Raw genomic sequence first — 21,185 nt, 5'->3', positions numbered from 1 at the left:
TAATCCTAATTATTTTCTTTTTTGTTAATAAATTATGTAAATTTTGAATCGATTTTGGGTATGACAAAGTGCATGAGAAAATAGCACTTTGGACAGCAGTAGATTATTTATATCAGAAACAGAATCAGACATAGTTTCAATGTAAAGTAGTATTTTACATGTAGGAGGAATTTGCTATGGTGATATGGTGCTACACGTGCACAAACATACAGTTGACATAAATAAATGTAAAAATATGGAATAAACAGATGCAAATTATAAAAGAATAATAGCACTGTGTAGAGAAAAAAAATAATGTGGCAGATATTTACATTTGCATTACTCTGGGTTTGTGTTGTACAAACATATTACAGAGGGAGAGGATTTGGAGTTACATAAATATATAAATTGAGAACATTTTTGATTTGTGGACATGGGGTAAGATTAATTATATTTTTTTCTTCTTCCCACTCCTTTTCAAATATGTAAACAAATCCACAAGTGTTTCAAAAATTTCCTTGGCTGTAATTATAATTAATTAATTTGCTTGTTTTTTAATCATTTTGATTTGAATTAAACACTTAAAATACAAAATAAATCTCCTGTTTTATTTATTCATTGTGTGTACTTGTTTTTGTTTTTTTTCAGTCTAGTCTATTCCCCTCCTGGCTTTTGTTCTCAGGACGGATGATCATTTTATTCTTAATTTTATTGATGATAAATATATGCTCTTAGATGTGTGAAACTGTTTACAGCTACTTTATTTGTCTTAGAAACTGTGACTTTCTTTTACTGCTAGAAAGCATTTAATCCGCTGCCAAAGAACCATGCAAAACCTGCAAAAACATGCATTTTTACAGCTGTATTGGTAACTTAACTGGTATCTGTACTGCAGGTATTAGTATTCTATTTTATTATTATATGCACAAGCAGTACAAATTTGATTCCATTTGAGGGTCATACTGCTGCATCCAGGTACACACGTTTTATATACACAGAAAAACAACCCTTGCTATTATTTTAACATTTCTGAGAATATTATACAGAAGAAAAATCTAACCAGAGTTTCTTTGGAGGCACTTCAAAACAGCAACGAAGGCTGAGAGGCTGAAACAGTGTTTAATTATTCTGTATGGGACGTAATGTGTACATCTTATTAATTAAATTTGAAATTTGATCCTTTTGAACTAAAGTGTCACTAAACGGCTTGGGAGACCCCATTCATACATCATGTCTATGTATAAAAATCACTTTACATGCCTACATGTACAATTAATGAGTTTGAGTTATAATAACACGGCTACATTTTTTGCAGCTCCTAATTAAAAATCTTTTGAGATGTTATTTACGGCATAGAGGACCATATTCTGTAGGCCCGCAACTACAATGACAAGTATTTAAAATCATTACAGCAAAATTGTCCCTCACATCAACAATGCTGACTTATAAAAACAGTACAATAAAATTCTTAATGGCGGTTTCACATTTTTCCTCCTGTCTTGTGTGTCAGGAAGTTTAATGGAATATCACATTTGTTTTGGAGGTATTTTTATTTTGAAACGTATCTGAATAAAGATTTAACTTATTGAAAAAACACCAGTGGAATCAGCCCTTCCATTAGCAATCACAACAGAAGCACCACAGTGTTTATAAAGTGCAGGGAGGAACAAGTTAAACAGTTTTAAAAACAATTAAACCTGATCTATTGTCACACAATGACACTTAAACTACATCTTAAATTTGTCATTAATTTATTTACAATTAATGACAAATACATAAATTACATATATCGTCAGTTATCTAAAGAAAAAAATAAAATAAAGGAAAATAAAATTCCCGTTAAGTCCACTGGTTTCCATGTCTGTGCCCCGATGCTGCTACAAGCTGCCCTGATGATACAGTCCTGTGCAGCGTAGACGGCTGTGCATACGGAGATGAGTAGAGCCTGGTTTCTCTGCCCAGTTGCTCCCTCATCTTGGACAGATGTTGTGGTCCGTGACGAGTTTCTCCATCCTCTTTATCTTGCGTTTGTTCTTGGGCATGGGCTTGTCATACATGCCATTCTTAAGGAGGTGCTCCTTGCTGTGATGAATCTGAGCGCCGTGCTGCAGCTGGAAGGAGCACAGGGCTTTCAGGGGCCTCAGCAGGACCTGGACAAAAAGAGGAGGAAGAGAAAAGTGATGAAAGATACAACAAATGTATTTAATGTCCATTGCAGCCTCCGTTTGTTCCGTGTGCTATACGTACTTTGGTAATATGGTTTTAGTGATTTTGCAATTTTGGTCTGTTTGTAATTTTAAAGCTGATATAATTAACAATGGTCAAATTTCTTAATGTATGTCAATGGGGTTGCTCAAGGTAATGAACCTAAAGAGATTTATCACCCAACTCCTCTTAGCCTCTGGGCGCATTTTAGGGACTTTCGGGACTCCACTGTTTTGGTTCAGTCTAACGGCTCTTATCAGCCCCCTTTGTTTTTGCTGTTTTAAGTGAAAAATCTCTGACAACCTCACTGTACACAACCTGTCCAGCACAAAACAGCAGAAAGACAAAGTTAGCAACTAGCTAGAGCCAGATATTTCCCCTCAAGAGATGGGGGAGACCAAAAAGAAAGCAAAAAGGACTTAAATTCATCAGGTGGTGTTACGGTCCTGGTCATATGTATGTTGTATTTTTGTATGTGTTGCATAAAACTGTGGAGACTGAGAGCTCTCTTTTTTTGATGCCTGTTTTAGCGTGGACTGGTTGACCTACAGCAGGGGTCGGCAAATAAGTCTCTATGGTCTCGGGCCAAATTTTTTTCAAGTCATTACATGGCATGGTTCGAAGGGTTCTGTGTTCAATCCCCACTTGCTGCTAGTATTATTCTCCCTTTTCAACAAATTGATTATGAAGAGATCGTTTTACATGTTCACAATTAAGCATGTGCAGGTGTGGTTGCCTCATGGAAGCTTATTTTCATTTCCCCCGTATCTCCAGGCAGAGGAAATTCCTGCGTTTCTCATTCAGGGGAATCCGATCTCACGTTTTCGGACAGCTTTTTCAGAGGTGTGTCAAGCGAGCTAGAGACTCTTCTAGCTTCCGGGTTCTTGAAGGGGTCACAGAGGGTTGACGCAAAGCCTTGGTCTTCCTTGTCCTCCAAATTTGGATCAACTTTGTGAGATTCTGTGAAATTTGAGTGTTAAGTAGGCAACCTATTGCCTGTGTTAGCTTTCTGTTAGCACTAGCGTTGTACATTTTGCTTCAACAAACTGTGTCAGCCTGTTGTTAACTCTAGCGTAACGCAAAAGTTAACTTGTACATTTTGTAGGTATTCCAGAGTCTTTCTATGTTTAGCACAAAGGCATAGGGGTGAACCGCCATTTTCTTCAACACCGTCTTCTCTGGTTTTTGTTCAGCTTTGGGAGTTAGGCAGTCTTTTTGTTTTGTTAGGGATTAGTCAGAACTGGAATGAGAAGATAGGGTAGTTTAGGCCCTCGGTTCACTCTGCAGTCTCTCTTTTACTGCTTTTTAACTACTGTAAATACTATTCGCTGTGTAAAACAACATTCTCTGTGTGTAGCAATAAATTGTTGACTTTTGGATTCAGTTCTGGTCTCTGCTTCTCGTCCTTACGTTGCGCTCTGACACCCCTAGACGTAACAGGTGACCAGAAACACGACTCTAAATGAACAGCCATGTAGCTTCATGACTGCTGGATGTGTAAATAGTTTGACATATTTACTTTTAAAAAGCCATAATATGCTTCTGCTGCACCCAAGTGGCCAACACTCTCATTTACAATAGTCGTAATTATTTCACCACATCACCTCTTGGATGTTGTCATTCTGCTCCAGGATGGACAGGGCGACAGCGGCACATTCCAGCGTGGACAAACAGATGTTGGAGGGTTGTGTGCGGATCACATACTGACTGGACAGAGTCCTATTGAGCTGGACCTGGTGAACCAAAGCAGAGGTGATCATCATGTTGACATATAAAAGGATTAAAGTTATAATGTTTACAATTTTCATGAAATTAAACCCAATGTTTAAATACTATTTATGTCTGAATTTGTGTTTCAACAATTCAGTAATTACTTCTCTATATAGCAGTTTTCATTGTTGCTCATTATGTAATAGATTCCTATTGCCTTCATATATGCAAGGGATTCAGAGGGAACAAGGTGTGCATGTAAAACGGCTTTACTGTTTTTAATTTCAGATCAGTCTTACTGCAGTCGGATCCGAACTGTATTAAGTTACTGCCAATGCTAACATTTCCTACTGCTGCTTCACATTAAAAGCGTTCAAGTGGCAAAACACAAGGTGGTTTTTATTGTGTAGCAGTCACAGGAAACTACATGTATTTGTCACAGAGGTTCATGCTGACTGCAATCTTTTTAAATATTGCGGGGAGTAATGGAACAAGAAGGAGCAGCCACAGTTAGATTAAGCTCCGCAATTGAGCTTCTTAGCAAGGTAATCAAATCATTCCCTAGGTGTGGAAAACAACTCACACCAGCACGAAATCAGATTGGGACTGTAATTATTATTGACTGATTTACTTTACCTGCACCGTAAAGAGACACAGCAGTCGATCTTCTGCTGTATTTCTGACAAAAAAACGAGCGGCTGGTACCAACCAAAGCTCTGGGACCTGTAGTGTTAATCTCACCTTATTATTCCCACCTGTGATCACAGATTCAACCAGGACTGAAATTTTAAGGTTGAGGACTTCAGATAAAGATTTTTAATGTAATTAAAATAGCTGCAAGAAAACAACATTAAAGCCACTGAAGAGACATCTGCACTATTATGCTTGTATTTAGCCAAAACACCCCAAACACAACTAGGAAAATTAAAGGGAAGAGAAGAAATGCTGATAAATGCACAATGTTCCTTTGCTCATGAGACATTTTCTTTTTTATTGCCTTGATTTTCAAGCAAACCTTTCATGTGGGTATAGCAGCTTTTCCACCAGTGGGTGTAATGGGAGCATGTATACTGTCTCAGGTGGACAGGGCTCTCGTGATTTAGCACATAAATCTTGCCTACAATATCTATACTTTTCTTTTAGTTCCTTTTCTCCTTTTTTAATCGTAACACACAGTTATACACACCTGTTTAGGCAGGTGGAACAGGCTGTTTTTGAGGAACATGTTTTTGGCCTGGCTCCAGGTGCCGTCTATGATGATCACATTATGTTTCACAGTGCCTAATTCCTGATATTGCACTAACTCCTCCAGGTTCTGGGAGTTGGGGCCTGGGTACAGGATCAACGTTCTGCTGTCCTGACATACTGCAGCCAACTCCGGGTGCCTGTGAGGAGAAAAGATTGAGACAAAAACAAAATGTTTTTGAGGACTCAATGATGCAATATTGTGAAATATGTGTGCTAACAAGAGTTACTGCTTACTTTTCCTCATTGAATCTCCTTCCGACTATGACATTGCATTTTCCTTGTGGCAAACAAGCAGCAAGTAGAGGCACTGTGCGAAGTACTCTGCTTTCCTGAAAGTACACAAGAGAGTAGAAGAGTGACCATGAGCCTCTTATAAAGACAAAGCCATTATTCAACCAGAAAAACAACATGAATGCAATTTATTTAAATAAATAAACCATGCAAATAACACAAGACATTATAGTAAAATTGGTCTACGTGGCTTCCAGTCTAACAAAAGAATAAGAAATGAGGCCTTATTGTTGTGCATTGAACGGAGACTGAAATAAGGTTGTATTTACCTCCAAAAGTAAATAAAATAAATATTGCATTATTAAAAAGGAATAATAATTGGGGACTCTGAACATAAGATTTGTATGCGGATGATTTGTTGTCGACTGTTTCCACACCGCAGGTTAGCATCCCTAGGTTGTTGTCATTATTAAAAGATTTCGGGAATTATTCTGGATACAAACTAAATGTACAAAAAAACACAGCTTTTGAGTTGTAATTAATCTCAAATAGATGTAATTTTAAGTGGAATTCATCAGAGATTACATACCTATCAAGTTTATATTTATATATTTATCAAATCCTCTCCCCCTGTAATATGTCTGGACAACACAAATCCGGAGTAATGCACAGGAAATTATTTGTACATCTAAAATACTACTTGGCAATAAAGCTATTTCTGACTCTGATTCTAAACTCTGACAAAACCTCATTACATTGACACTGGTTCTTGTTTGCTGTAATCAGTCCTCCTGTAAGTGGACTGGATTATAAGAGCCAGTCTGAAAGTGGTTCCAATGTAAGTGATGGTGGACAAAAAACACAGTCATCTTACTGTGCAAAAACAGTCACAAAAGAGGATAGTTTGGACTTAAACAATCTAACTTCAAAAGACATCCACTTGATTTTATCTGCTGAAACCTCATACAGCTTATTTTAGCCCACGTAAAAGGACCAGTCAAGGACCAGCCTTTTATTGTGGCCAGTCTAAGGCACACCTGTGCAAAACCTATGCTGCCTCTTGATATGTCACACCTGTGAGGTGGATGGATTATCTCGGCAAAGGAGAAGTGCTCACTAACACAGATTTGCAAACAATGTTTGAGAGAAATAGGCCTTTTGTGTACATAGAGAAGGTCTTAGATCTTAGCGTTCAGTTCATGATGAATGGGGGCAAAAACAAAAGTGTTGCGTTTATAATTTTGTTCAGTGTATATTGGAAAGGATCTCTTAAGGGCCAGCAAGTCCAGGAGGACTGACAACAGCAAGCAAAACCTGTGTCAATGTAAATCAACATATGAGCACCTGACTAAAGTTTAAAAAGGTTTTGTGACCCACAACTTTTACATTTCATTTTAGACCTATCCTTTAAATGAGACATCAACATTGTGATACTAGTATTGTAGTACTTGAGACCGGTCTTGGTTTTAAGACCACTTTTTGATGGTCTTGGTCTCGGACTCGACCGCCTTTGTACTTTGTCTCGGACATTGAGGACTCGGGATTTTATTTCAAGACCAGTCGAGAACCGTAACTTTGGGAATATCAAATTGCTTTTGCATTGTCTGATTTGTTAACATCCTAACTTTGACTGGATGTAAAACTTATTGCTTCAAATGCAACCAGTAACCCTGATTAACGACTGTCACCCCTCCCTGCGATGCTTAAGTTGACTTCAGCTCTTAGTGTTTGTATGTGGCTGTTTTAATGGGATTGTGGATCTTTCAGATCTCTTTGAGAAGTACCTATGATCTCGTTCCACATTTTTATTGCGTGCCATGTAATGCAGGGAACTGGTCTTGGTCTTGACTCGGGTCTCGCCCTCCCTCGGTCTTGGTCTCGACTGCTCTCAGCCCCTAAAAGTCTTGGTCTTGACTTGGTCTCGGTTTGGACGGTCTTGACTACAACACTGTGTGATAGACTCACACATACATATGTTACATTTAATACCTCACCTCTGCAGGATGCTGGACTACATGCAGACAGGTGGAGACCTCCAGGGGTTGTGTTGGAAGAAACGGACAGAGACACACCTTCTGAGGGCGACTGCATGGGAGGAAAGTTGAAGACTGTGATTGCCCAGATACTTCTCAGCCTAACCTCATCTCACTGTCTCAGTTGAGCTTGAGCTTTTCTGTAACGATATAAATCTGCCCCCCCAGTAAAGCATGCCAGTGACTTGATGAGGAGGAGGAGGAGAAGAAGAAGAAGAGAGAGAGAGAGAGAGAGAGACAGTGACAGTCCAACCACTCTAACTTGTGTTAGCTAGCATTAGCTTCACTTTAATTGAGCTCACCGGCACCGTAAACACGTCGGTCTTCTCTCGCCAACCTCGACCGGGAGGGCAGCCAGGTCGCCGAAAGCGTCGACTAAGCCATCTTCTACTGAGGAGCCGTCGGAGGTTTCTGTCCCGTTTTCTTCAGAAGTCACCGGCGAACAAAAACTGGGGACATTGTCCATCGCGGAGTTAGCAAAAAGCTAACTCGTCCAAGTCAAACGCAGCGCCTGCGAAGGACCTCTGGCGTAGAAATAGACCAACTAGAAACACCGAGAACCGGGGGGACAGGTAGCTGAATATTTTAATAGTTATTTATCTTTTCGAGGATTGACTGCGTTATTTTCTTTCCGCACCTTGGTTTATTATACTCTTTGATATCATATAGCTCAAATCCCCTCCAGCTAATTATTGTTTGCTAAACCAGCAGAATGCTAACCGCTAATATATTCACAGCTAACGTTTGATAGCAAAATGTAAGTTAACTTCGCTTCAAAACCAGGGACATGAAAGCGTGGTGGACTCTTATTTAGCAAAGTTGTGTTACGCTGATTAATTTCATAACATTTCACGTAATATTTGTGAAATATGTGGTTTATTTACACATGAATTGGCATATGTCCGCTCTATTTACTGTACTTCTGTGACCGTGAGACTTGTTTTGGTAACTTAATAGTGAGCTATCAACTCACAGCTGCCACCTGTCGATGTGGAGGAGTAAAAAAAAAAAAAGAAGTGATTTAGAAAATAAGAAAATACTCATTTGTAACACTGCGTGTCGCCAAAGCCCTATTTAACCGGACGACAACAGGATGCACAGAAGCCCTTAAAGACAACCATTTTTCTGCAAAAGCAAAATACCAATCTTGTACTACATTTGAAATTCTCGTTATATATTTTTTTTTAATATCACATTTGTGCATGTATATATGTATTCATGCATATCGTGGAGTGTGTTTTTTCAGTCAGCAGGCACTGGATCACTGCTGAGCTCCAGATGGGACCCTTGGATTCAGGCCAAAAGGCAGCAGTATCTGCAAAATAATGCTTTACATAAACCATCTTTAATGAAAACATGTGTAGGGGTTAATACTGCATTGTCCAGTCTGTGAAAAATAAAATTGGTTAAAAAGCATAGATGCAAGGTCTATGATCCAGTGTTTAGCCTGATACTTGATGTGGATAATTTAGGAACAGGTACACACGGTTAAAATGTTTTAATTTAGCATAAATTGTAGTTACGTCGGTTCAGGAAAGCATTAGCAATAAACAAAGAATCATAGTTTATTATTATTATTATTATTATTATTGTAACCTTTTTTCAACCAGGAGAGGGATTAAGAATTTCTTTTTCAAGGGTGACCTGGCCAAGACAGGCAGCAGCATAAATTAAAAACAGGTACAGACAAATAACACAAGAGACAAACATAGTGAGCTCACATTGAGTCTGCTTCATAGGTAATCTGTCCAAAATTAAACAGTTGTGTGAATAATATGCACATGTACATTGCACATATTACACAATCTTTTTGGCTGTTGACAAGAAGGTACACAGTGCACAGACTCCTAGTTGAGTTAAGGTATCAGGTTAACAGTCAGAGAGGCTTATTTATAGCTGAAGATCCACCCTAACGTCACACAAACACCGACACATGTACTCTCACTCTGACCCTTTTTATTCACGCTCGTGACCCAAACCTCTCCCTTCAAGCGCACTTCATGCACTATTGCCAGCCACCCATCTACACCAGAGAAATGTGGTGAACCTGTAGAAACAAAGCACAATCCTCCTCTGGAGTCAAAGATTTAGATTTCTTAAGTGCATGAAGTATGAGTACAGCCAAGTATAAATGGGTACAAAATATACAAACTAGACTGAAAAATAAAGTATTTTGCACTCTTTATATATGAAGTTTTAAGGATTCATCTAAGTTAAGACTAATTTTACTGGAGTTTTAAGGCCTTGACTAAAGACACATGAGCAAGGCACTTGGCATTAAATCTGTTGAAAATACTGTAGGTCAGTTAAAGTATTATACACTGTCCTTTGTCTTTAGCTGGCTCACTTGGTACAGCGGTTGAACAATCTGGATAAACCTTTTTAGCCAGTTCTGATGACCTAGTATCCGCCTCTTCTGGTTCAGTTTGTTTTGTAGCTGCTTCAGTCTCACTTTTTTCCTCTTCTACTGTTTCAGTGTCTTTCTCCTCAGCTGCAGCTGGTTCTGTGTTCCCAACAGTTATTTTGTTGTTATCTTTTACATTTTCAGGGGACTCCACTGCAGCCAACATGTTCTCGGATACAGCAACATTGCAGGAGGCCTGCATCGTTTCCTCTCCTTCTCCGTCTTCTTCGTCGGCAGTCTCTGTTGGTGATGCCGTCTCTTTCTCCTCCTCCCTCTGTTCCTTTCCACAAGCCTCTTCTTTTTCCTGTATAATAACATCAACTGGAGTCAGAGGTGTTAAGTCCAGTGATGCCTTAGGAGAAGAGGTTGCCTTTTTCCTGGGAGGGGCAACTGGCTTTTGCATTTCCGAATCTTGCTTCTGAAATTCCTGAGCTGGATGCACACTGACATCTTTCTCATCCAGGTCTGTAAGATGATCATCTGTACTCCCCCACTCAGTTTCCTCCGAGGGAAACTCAAAGCTTGAGATGCTAAGTGGATCTACATCGACTTTTTCTACCTTGAAGGAGACATTTTTGTTTGTCTCGTCTTTACTCTGTGTAGTTGATTGTGTTTCATCCTCTTCGAGATATCGAGAGAGAGGCTCTATATCACATGGAGAAGCGTTGGCACTGGACCTGAAGAAGTCTGTGATTTCCTCCTCTGAATTTGGCTCTTCACCTTTTTCAGGCTCTGACAGCAAATTGACCAATTCATACAAATCTTGGGACATTACCCGAGGACCTTCCTTTGGGCATTTTTCTTTATCAGTGAGTTCCTCTTCCACGGCAGGAGTCTCATCTATAAGGACATATTTCTCTAAATATCCCCTGGCCTCCCGGTCTGAATACCTGCTGTGGAAGGACTTCTCAGAGGTCATACTTTCTGTGTCCTCTTCTTTTTTCCGACTGCCGATTGATTCCTCATACAGGTCCGTGTAAAGGAAAGCCATGGCTTTGGGCTCCTCCAGCAAAATGGGGTCTATAATTTTGGCAGGTCCTTCTGGCAGAAAGATTGGAGTCAGGATGTCCTCTTGGCTTCCAAACAAAGTCGAACCACTCGTTTTTGAAGGCAGCCTAGAGGGCGCACCTTCAGCCACTCCGTCCTCCCTGTCTAGACTTTTCATGTAGTTGTCTGTACCAACGTAGAAGACTTCATCTAGGAGCTCACTGGTGATTTCCTCAAGACTGATTGTGTCTGAGTTGTCATTATCCACGAAGGTTGTTGATGTTGATGCTGCTGCTACTGTTGTTGTTGTTGTGGTGTCGTCTTTAGAGTGCACATAACTCTCTGTGTCCTGGCTCCCAGTGACGACCTCTGCCTCTTGTTCCACCTGTCCCTGTGTGATCACAGCAGGACTTCCTGGAGCCTGGCCATCAATCATGGTGAACGCCTCAAAGTAGTCCGCATTGGCACGGGCTCCTCTGCCTGGAGGTCTGGCCACTGGAGCCCCTGGTGGATCCATTACATTTGGACCTGTTGCAGGTGAGGACTTGACCTGGTAACCTCCTACTGCTCCTGTAACCAGCTCGTAATCATGAGAGTCTTCAGAGGCTTTAGGAACAAGGCTGTCCTCCAGATAAGAAAGGTTGTCCACCATTTCTTTGCTCTCCTCTTCATCCACAGTAGCCAGTTTTGGAGGAACAACAATGTTGAGGATTTCAGAGCCTTCAGACACTAATCTGAAAAGCTGTTGCTCTTTATCTTCCAGAGGATCATTTGCTTCCTCTTCGTCTCCTTCTCCTTCGGTTTTCACATTTGGCTGTGAGAATCCTACTAACTCCGGCCTTCCTGAGATGTTTTCAGAACTTCCTACAAGAACTTCTCGTTGTCTGTCTGCTCTGCTCTTCTGACTGCTTACCCTCTCTTTAGTTTTCTTCCGTCTTGAAATCAGCTCCTCATCCATGACAAAGATGATCTTTCCTGCAGGAACAGACCCAGGTGTCGCAGGCCGTCCTGCAACCAGAGAGCTAAGATCCACAGCGTGGTTTCCAGCTTCGGCTGCCCATGGCGTGGTGCAGCGACTAGGGGTCGTCTCCCATGCGATCCCGCTGTCCTCGCCTTGCATAGTTACCATGGAGAAGGAAGAGTCCATCATGAGGCACTGCATCTTAGGCCGGACGTTGTCATCGTGGACAGCCTCACGTAAACTGACGGCACAGTGACAGAGAAACAATATGGCAATAAGATAAAACTGCTGTGTTTGTAGGCACAACAATCTGGTCAAGCTAAGCTAATCAAGTCAGCCAAAGAGGACGAGAGTCGAATAACAGAATTATATTTTAAGAGAAATTGAGTATATTAGAAAATATTTTGTGAAGACTTTTGTAAAATGGTCATGTAGTAGTTTATTCTCTGTGCAAAACAATATAAAAATCTTACATGTTATATTACATAATGTAATATGTGTAAGAAATATATGTACTTTATGATTTTGTTTTTCTCGAAACCCTGATATTCACAACTGTTCACACACTCAGTTGCCAGTTTATTAATGGCATCTAGATGGGAGTTCCCCGGACCTCACTTTGACAAAATGTTAGAAAAGTATAATGTAAAATTCAGGGGATGCGAGGATTTATTGCAGAACTGTTGTGTTGCAAATTGCTTGGTGAACCTAATAAACTGACAACTGAGTGTCTATACATGCACTCAAACATATAAACACACACACACAAAGATTAGTTTCACTAAAGGACTGTCCTTCATTAATTCACCATTTCATATGTAAATGGGTCCAATTTATTATTGTACAATAAACTGTTGCCTCTGGGATTTGTTGAAAATGAAAAAATATATAAAGCAAACTTCATTACACAGAAAACATTTGACTTTGAGCTGCAGTAATAAGTCCAGAATACAATATTAAACACAGCTACTGATTTACCTGTTTCGAAGGTTCTCCACATCATCACTGTCTTCTGGGTTTTCTTCGCTGATATCTTCAGGTGTCAACACTGTCATCTCAGTGTCCACATCTGACCGTGCCAAATCTTCTGTATCCATTGTTGCAATATCTTGATGAATTTGCTTCGGCCTCTCACCACAACTCAGCGCTGCTCTGTTGAGCAAGTTCAAGCGAGCGTTCCTTGAGTAGAGTTCTCAAGCTCAGCGTAATCTTGAAATAGAAAACTGGTCTTCCTGTGTTTCATGTGAAGCATTTGCAACATGTAGGGAGGTTGTTTTGTCATCTGTTCACACGGGCTGAACCCTTGCATTTGGCATATACAATAATTATTATTATTATAATAGTTTAGGCTAATTAGTTGTAGCCTGTGGACATTTAAACTGTAAGAAATGCAGCAGCATGAAGTAAATCCCTTTGCTTTATTTTTTTTTGCCAGGTCTAAAAATAATGTTTTGCTAGTAGCCTATATCCAATGTCATGAGTCTGTAAGTCTGTCATAGGCTTATAAGTATGTTGAAGGGGTTTTTAGTTGTAAACAGCTGATAATGGATCAAACAAATCCTGTATTAAGCTTTAAGACTGTGATAAGATAAGATTTATGATCCCACTCTGGGTAAATTCACTTACAACAGCACAAGATAGAACAGATTAGAAAATATACATTCATTTAAAATAGTAGTAATAGAGGAGAATAATAAAAAATATAAAAGAAATAGAAAGACAAGAATAAGAGTTATGTGCACACTATATACACTTTTTATGTACAAACACCTTTTATTTACAAGGAATGGATAATAACACATTTATGGGCTACTTCTAAAACAAAATGAGCTTTTCTTGCCCCTTGATCCTTTTATGAAAATGTCAACCTCGCACCTGTTAATGTCTGTCTCGTAGTGTGACAGGGATACTACGTGGGAAGTGAAAGACTGGAGGAGTTGGGGAGGGTTTTGCTCATAGTGAACAGGTTGTTTCTGGGCAAACGTTGCCATCATGTGTAAATTAGTCTGGCATACATTCTGTAAATCTTAAACTTACCCAATAGGCTAAAAATGTAGCAGTATTAAACACAAGCTTTCTTCTTCAAGGACTATACCAATGTTTTTGAATATTCAGCTTATTTATTACAAATCACATTATACTTATCTAGCAGTAAACAACTAAATGGTTCTACATTAGAGTGAAGCACTAAAGGACAGGTAAGTTTCTATGTGGAGGAAACTCGTTACTTCAGTTACCAGATTTACTAATTAAAAGAGTTTTTTAAGTCTATCTTAGTACAATACTCATGTAGGGCTGGAACTAATTATTGTGTTCATAACCGATAAATCTGCAGATTATTTTCCTGATTAATTATTTGGTCTATAAAACATAATCTACATCTACAAAAATATAATGTTGTGTCTGAGGTCGTCAGATGTCTCAATTTGTCAAAGACACTGATAGAAAACAGAGAAAAGCAGGAAATCGTCATATTTGAGAGGCTGAAAATAGTATATTAATATATAATAGTAGTAATGTAGGTGCTTTTTGTTGTCCCTTACACCAAAGGAGAGGCAAGGAATCAATGGTCTGCTTCTTAATTTTCAATGATTTTATTAAACATACAAGGTGTTCACTCCTTACAGTAGTACCATAGGCTATGTATTGGGAATCTCTTTCACATAATCAACAAAATGCTTCACGTGTATATACTTCTACTTCTACAATCAAACCTTTTACCATATACTTTTTGAATTCCCTTTATGCCCTCATACTAGATACTTATGACCTTCAAAGAAAACAAACACTTCTACATATAAAACTCTTAAGAACAGAATCTTCAAAATGGTAAAGTTAGTAAACATTTTTGTTTTTGTTGTTTTGTCTTAAATGATTATGTACATGGATTAAATGAAACACAAAATATTTCTTTAAAAAAACTTCTCATGCCTTCATAACGGTGATGGCTCTGGGAGTGGAGGACACTTTTAAATCATCTTCATGTATTGCTCAAATGATTTTTAATGACTCTAAGGAGAAAATTTGTTTTTATTTGAGACCAGGTAGGCGACCCCTTGACCTCGTACGTCCTTCCTCGGGCCGTTCCACTTTTCTCCTGAAGACTCTTACGAAAACATCTGATCACCAGGTTGGATTGCTGCCCCCACTCGCTCACTCTCGTTCTGTAACCTCTCTCTTCCCTGCTTAGTCACAAGGTGGGACGAAACTATCCGGCAATTGTTAGACATTTGTTGTATGTACATCTTTTGTAATTCTCTAGCATGCTTGAAGGCGGGCCTTTATGCAGATGCTTTAGCTCGTGACCAGTAGCAAGCTCATGCGGTGTTGGGTTAGTTTTGCGATTCACACCACTTCTTTATGCCAGAAGTGCTAATGGAAATGCATTCACCCGGTTAAGCCTATAATGACCACAAATCTTTGTTAGTTTAGCACACCATTCACTCGTTCAACCATCCGTTGAGATTGTGGATAATAAACACAGCCAAAACGTTGAACGTCTTCAATGAACGTCTGTCATTTATTGGCTTAATCATGTCAATATAGACTATCGCTAAATGCTGAAATGGTTGCTTAGGGACTGGCATGTGGCCCATAGGTGTAACCACATCTTTTTTAACATTATTTTTAATGCATCTTGCCAAAGTCAATTTGCTCTCTCTGTTTGTTACTTAAAAACCCCATTCAGTTATATTCCTCAGCTTGTATGATCAATACTGGGCTTGCAAAATCATTAATGACATCAAATCAACCGGGGCTAAAACATAGAGAAAAAATGCTTTGTAATAATTTGGAAGCGCAAGAACAGGGGCTCGTTGAAGCATTTCTTTGATTGTCTCAAATGCTATCTCTCCCTCCTGTGTCAACATAACAGTATACTCCTTAACCCAGTCTGAACTATAACTTGTTGTTACCCCAAAAAATGTCAGCATGTTTCGAACAACTACCGGTTTAGGAGCTTTGCTTATCCCCTCAAGGTGTGATGGGGACACGCTTCTCGTGCCATTTTGTGTGACACGTTCCAGGTATTCAACCTTGTCCTAGCAATACTGGATCTTTTGTTTTGAGGCCTAGTGGCCCCTTTTCTGCCAGTATCTTTAACAGTGCAATAGAGTCTTTGTGGCACTTCTCTTGCGTCTCAGAACAGTCGAGAATGTCATTTACACACCGAATAACGGTGCTGGACACCTTTTTGCCCAGCTCGGATAAATCTTTCTTCAGAGTCTTATTAAAAATATGTGGCGCATGCTTTAAGCCTTTATGGAAAGCGCCTGGGACAGATAAACTTTGACCCAAAGAGATATTGTGATCTCTTGCTGATTAGAACACAGAAAAAATGTCAAACAGATCAATTACCATAAAATACGTGACAGTGGGGGGAATGTTTGATATATATATAGCATATATGGATTTGGAACTTCTGCGTCAATATCCTAAATTTCTTCATTTATTGCTCTCTATTTTACTAGTTGGTATTTTGACTTATCTGCTTTCAGCACAGGATGAATCAGGGTGTTGCCATGTGAAACAATGCGGGTCAATACTCCTGCTTCCAGCCATTCAGGTATTGTCCTTTCACTTCCTTTTTCAGCCTCAGGCTTCTGTGGATATTTTGGAATCAACAGTGGTTTGCAGCCTGGTTTCAGCTTAAAGTCCACTGGTTGTGCTGATTTTATCAGTCCAAGATTGGTCTAATGTTTTGACCACAGATGATCTGGCACTTGAGTTAATTAGGGAGTCTGGGCTTTTATAAATCAGGATGGTGTCTGGTGGGCAACATATTGCACATTTCAATTCGTCCATATCGTCCAATTAGACTCACAGACGTCTCGTCTGATATCAACAAAGGGAGATGAGCTTGTCAGTTTTGTAGCTAAAGGATGACAGGCTTTGATGGCTCTATGCCCCGTCAAAATCTTTCTGCTGGGCCTCTCTAGATGACTACTGATCCTCGCGGAGATGGCCTCTGACCTCTTGGCAGTCTGTTATCTTGCCACGGATTTGTGGGACATGCGTTTCTTAAATGATTTTCACGTCCGCAACCCCAACACCTTCTTGGGTAGTATGGCAGAGATTGGGGAGGTTTGGTAGGAAGTCCCCTACCTCCCCTTTGTCCCCGTCCTCTTTGCAGTCCAGATGGTCCTCCTCTCCCTCTCCCCATATACTGAGGATGAGGTAGGGGACGTGGCCCAAAGTTGTTTTCTGCTTCTGGCCAGGATGCCATGGCTTGATAGCCCCAAGGTGCAGACAGTTGCCCCCATATCTGCTTCTGCTTGTCTATCAGGACTTGAAGCGCCTCTTGAAACGACGCTCTCTCTTGGCTCTCCATGCTGCTGAGTCTTGAAGCACCCACTCCTCCCTCTAGTTTTTTCTTTCCTGCAGTCAGCTGCTGTTGAGTCAGTTTGCGGAGTGCCTCTTTGTCTTTTTCCTCCCGCTCCCTTTGCGATTCTCTGTGTCTGCAGACGGCGTGAGCAACATGGTCGCAGAACTCATGAAATGTCATTGAATACAGAGTCACAACCTTCTTCAGCTTTTTCTTCACCGGAGTTGGAAGACCTTTCAAAACACTCTCCCGGAACTTTTCCTGATGTAAAGGATTGTCTTCAGGGTTTACTCCAAACTCCTGTCTCCATTCTCGGCATTTTGTACGGACATATGAAACAGGGCTTTCGTCATCTTTAAGGGGACTCCAGAGGAGTGTTTCATGAGTTATCTGTGTCGGATACCTCCGTTGGAGTGTCTCCTTCAACACCTCCTGCCTCTCTTCTAGTTCAAGCACTCGTGTAAGCAGGGCTTTCACATCTCCAACAGCAAGCATTATCCCCTGTGCCTGATCTTCAGATTTTCCTCCTTTTTCCAGGCCCTGTATGCTGGACCCTTCTTCGTTTACTCTTCTGTTGCAGACATGTGGGGGATCTGAGGCTTGAGCAGTGGCATGCTTCTCTGTGGATTCCTTCTCTGCTGCTGCTGTGCTCTTCTTTAACCTTACTACCCTACTCTCAGCTGGGCTTAATTCACCTTTCTCATAGTCCCTGTCCATGCTATCCTCAAATGTAACTTCTTCCTCATCCTCCTCATGTTCCTCTCCTCTAGCCATCCTTTCCTCTCTCTCTACATTCTTTAGCATTTCCCTTATAGGTGTCCTAAATCCACTAAGTCCTCCTTTTATATCAAGCTTACTCAAATCTGGGCACACTTCCCCTCCTCTAAGCTCAGTTAGGGGAATGTCATCACCCTCTAGGTTATTGTCTCCTTCAATGCTTAATTTCTTGTATACAGGGAGCTCTTGCACATAAGGCGGTGGTGGTGGTGCTGCTGTGACCTTGGCCTCTTCTAATAAATCTTTTTCATGTTCCCTAGTGGCTGTTCTTAGCATCTCACCTTTCTTCCTAAACAAACCTAGAATGTTTTCCTCTTCCTTTCTCTTTTGGGCTCTTATCGGACCTTTCTGATTTAGCTTGTAGTTCTTAATTAAAACCTGCATATCCCTGCAAGTCTCTAAATCAAACGTTCCTCCCTCTGGCCACTTGGTCGACATGTTACGGGTCCTCTTTTCCCACTTCTGCGAGAGTTTCTTTATCATTTGTGCCAGCAATGGATGCTGTTTTGCCAAAACGTCCTCTGCTGTGTTCAGACACGGAGCAGCCATCCTGACTCCTTGGTTGTCAAACTCCAGGCAGAAAATTTAATTTCCTTTTTAAAATCGGATAAACGACTCTTCTATCTATCTATCTCTTTAAATTCTCTGTCTGCCGATCACTGATCGAAAACAAAGACCAGAAATATGAATTTATACTGTTGCCTTGAATGACTCTGCTGTCCTTTAAATCAGAGATTGAGGAGAGAAACACTCAAATCAATCTCTTTTTTTGTTTTGTATTTAAATTAAACAACTAATCCAAGAAATGTGTAAGAAATTAAAATTAAACCTGCAGGGAAACTGTCAATTATTTTCCCAGTGTCAGGTGTTCAATGCTTCGGTCGAGTCCTGGCTCGTGGGCCTTAAGTCTCTTAGTTTCTGTCAGCAACACTCACTCCTGCCAAGACTGCTTAAGACAGGAAAACACTGAATAAAGACTGAGATCAAATTGAAACATTTACTCGATATTTCCTGTAGGGGGCTCTGCCTGGGCTCACAGTCCAGTTAGAACAGAGCCTTTTGTGTAAAGTTTTTGCCTCAGTAGTTTGATGTTTCAGTTTAAGTCCAGTCTACCTTTGAATCACTTCCAGATGAAACCTCAAAATCTTAAAAGGTTTGAAAGTGAACTTCCAGAACTTGTCATAAAAGTGTAATCTTAAAAGGGTTCAAATGTATTTGATCTGTATTTGGTCCCTAAGCAATCAAAACACAAGAACAAAATGACAGCATCACATTTAACAGTTTGCACAGAAATTACAACGCACACTGAACGCACCACGATTCCTTTCACGTTTATTCCAAAGCTATAGCAAATTATCAGCCAGCCAAACTAAAGAACATGTATTTTACTTCGACAAACAACGTTTTATCTTTAGCCGAGACCACCAATTTAACACGTTGCTTCTCACAACTCAACAAGAACCAAACCCGTACATCAGCCTAGATTTCCAATACTTTTAAATATTTATCACACACAAAACAAGATCATACATATACTGATATACTTTTCTAAAACACCTCCTAGTTTTTACTTTATTTATATTCTTTAGCCTATGTTCTTTAGGCTATGTAATACAATACGTTTTTGTCACTGTTTGCACATTTTTGGGCGACTGTCGCATGTATACAGTCTATGCAAATGCGATTCCTATCCCTCAAATTCCCCTTAACTCAGGCACAAGCCTATATTATTTTATTTACTAGACGAAACGCTATTTCAGCAACTGTCCACGACTTCTGAGCTCTGCAAAGTCGCTACTTAGTAAAACCCAATAAAGCGTCTCGTTATGACGGTGTCTTTTTGAAAGAAACCGTACCTTACAAGTACTCTGCGAAAATATCGTCCTACTAAACAATTTAGTGTTCGCAGGCAAAATAACACAGTGGTCTTTAATTCTCAGCTCTTATATTATTTTTGCATTTATTTATTCTTTCATTCATTGCAATTAACATGCTGTTACTCTCTCATGCAGCCAATAAGTCCTCAGACAGCCTGCAGGTCTAGCTTTAGATCTTCCACACAATTTAGTTAAACGTCAAGCACGCATGCGCAGTCACACACACAGACGCAAAGCTGCTCTTTTTCAGTCACACACGGCAAAGTTGTCCGTCTCTCTCTTATTTTATTTAAAATTTGGACTATTTAATTTTCCCGGTAGGACTTTACCGTCTTCACCAGCTTCTTAATTTTCAATTATTTTATTAAACATAGCCTAGGTGCACATATATATATAAAAAATGTGACAGTTTATATTGTGATTACATAAATATTATTATTAAAGAAAATACTAAAAATAGAATGAAAAACAGAAGTGGAGATAACTTAAATTAGTCCGATCAAATTAAAGGAGGGAGTTTATCCTCCTTGTCAGAATCCTGGTGATTACTCAGGAGTCCCAGAGCCACTCGAATTGGTTAAAAGTTACACAAACTTAGTGAATCTTAAGAATTTAGACTAAATCAATATTCAAAAGTATTTTGGTATTTGCTTAGAATTTAAAAGGAGAGATAACTGACCGAAATTTGCCGGAGACGTTTTCCCTCCGCCTTCAGGAATAATGTCTGAAGGGCAACACCCTCTTCAGTTGCTAATATGTCCTGGTGAAAACCCAGAGTCCACGTAGACACAAACTCACATAAAACAAACTTTCCTCTTAATTCCTTAAAAGGACAAAAACTGCAGTCTAAAAAAGTTGTAGACTATTATAGCTACACTTCTTTATCACCTATTGAAACGATAATACCAGACTTTCGTACGCGTGTTTTTAAGGATTTAGATCTCTCTTTCACTTGGCTTAAACCCAAGGAATTTTGTTGTTCTGAACAAAGGTTCATACAGTCGGTCTGACCTAGCGGTTTCCCATCACGTGTTTACCCATGGGGTTTGTTCTTATGCCAAAATGTCCCAGCTATGGACAACTGTTTTTCTCTTGGCAGAACACTTACACAAAGCTAAACTAAAAACTTTAAGAGATTAGGTTCGTATCGTATCATTTCCCCATGTAGTGAACTTTCCCCCTATAGGCTACCAAATAATATTTTTCTCACATAACTTTAATCATTTGTATTGCAGAAATCAAAACCTATACAAGAGTGTAATTTCGCCACGTCAGAAAATACTCAATTACATGCAAAAGCCCTGCATTCAAAATCTTACTGTAAAAGTACGCAAATATTATCAGCGCTAATTACTTATCAAGTATCAAATATCAACAGCAAAATGTCTCTGTCAGTGTTTTCCTATTATATACTGTACGTTTACTAAAGTACTATTGTGAACGCAAGACT

The 21,185-nt window shown here is 39.7% G+C and overlaps 2 protein-coding genes and 1 long non-coding RNA gene across 4 annotated transcripts; 1 reads left to right on the top strand and 2 right to left on the bottom strand.

The window, feature by feature from the left end:
• Window positions 1-1,079: 1,079 nt before the first annotated feature.
• On the bottom strand, window positions 1,080-8,111 carry dtwd2 (DTW domain containing 2). The gene is made up of 6 exons (XM_046067357.1): window positions 7,709-8,111; window positions 7,368-7,458; window positions 5,377-5,471; window positions 5,081-5,279; window positions 3,789-3,917; window positions 1,080-2,129 (listed from the first exon to the last, which is right to left on the bottom strand). Exons 1-6 carry the CDS (start codon window positions 7,870-7,872, stop codon window positions 1,950-1,952), a joined length of 858 nt encoding a protein of 285 aa, XP_045923313.1. The 5' UTR covers window positions 7,873-8,111; the 3' UTR covers window positions 1,080-1,949.
• LOC123982029 lies at window positions 7,300-12,624 on the top strand. Of its 2 annotated transcripts, XR_006827885.1 has the most exons (3): window positions 7,300-7,978; window positions 11,203-11,334; window positions 11,779-12,624. It is a non-coding gene; the product is annotated as an uncharacterized LOC123982029 (long non-coding RNA). The 2 variants fall into 2 exon arrangements; XR_006827884.1 differs by lacking the exons at window positions 11,203-11,334; window positions 11,779-12,624 and adding an exon at window positions 8,653-8,824.
• Window positions 12,625-14,336: 1,712 nt separating this feature from the next.
• LOC123981585 lies at window positions 14,337-20,640 on the bottom strand. The gene is made up of 2 exons (XM_046066522.1): window positions 18,114-20,640; window positions 14,337-18,080 (listed from the first exon to the last, which is right to left on the bottom strand). Exons 1-2 carry the CDS (start codon window positions 18,405-18,407, stop codon window positions 16,692-16,694), a joined length of 1,683 nt encoding a protein of 560 aa, XP_045922478.1. The 5' UTR covers window positions 18,408-20,640; the 3' UTR covers window positions 14,337-16,691.
• Between the last annotated feature and the right edge of the window lie 545 nt (window positions 20,641-21,185).

The sequence above is a fragment of the Micropterus dolomieu genome, linkage group LG13 (genome assembly GCF_021292245.1).
Source record: "Micropterus dolomieu isolate WLL.071019.BEF.003 ecotype Adirondacks linkage group LG13, ASM2129224v1, whole genome shotgun sequence".
Classification (NCBI taxonomy): domain Eukaryota; kingdom Metazoa; phylum Chordata; class Actinopteri; order Centrarchiformes; family Centrarchidae; genus Micropterus; species Micropterus dolomieu.
Note: the sequence above shows the minus strand (reverse complement) of the source record. Positions and strands in the feature narration are given on the sequence as shown.

Excerpts from the sequence above, each read along its gene's own strand:
- dtwd2 (XM_046067357.1), bottom strand. The coding sequence starts at position 7,872 with ATGGACAATGTCCCCAGTTTTTGTTCGCCGGTGACTTCTGAAGAAAAC. Across the intron at positions 5,472-7,367 it reads TAGTCCAGCATCCTGCAGAG|GAAAGCAGAGTACTTCGCAC; the intron begins GTGAGGTATTAA and ends GTGTACTTTCAG. Across the intron at positions 2,130-3,788 it reads AGAATGACAACATCCAAGAG|GTCCTGCTGAGGCCCCTGAA; the intron begins GTGATGTGGTGA and ends CTTTTTGTCCAG.
- LOC123981585 (XM_046066522.1), bottom strand. The coding sequence starts at position 18,407 with ATGGCTGCTCCGTGTCTGAACACAGCAGAGGACGTTTTGGCAAAACAG. Across the intron at positions 18,081-18,113 it reads TGCTAAGAACAGCCACTAGG|GTCACAGCAGCACCACCACC; the intron begins GAACATGAAAAA and ends GAAGAGGCCAAG.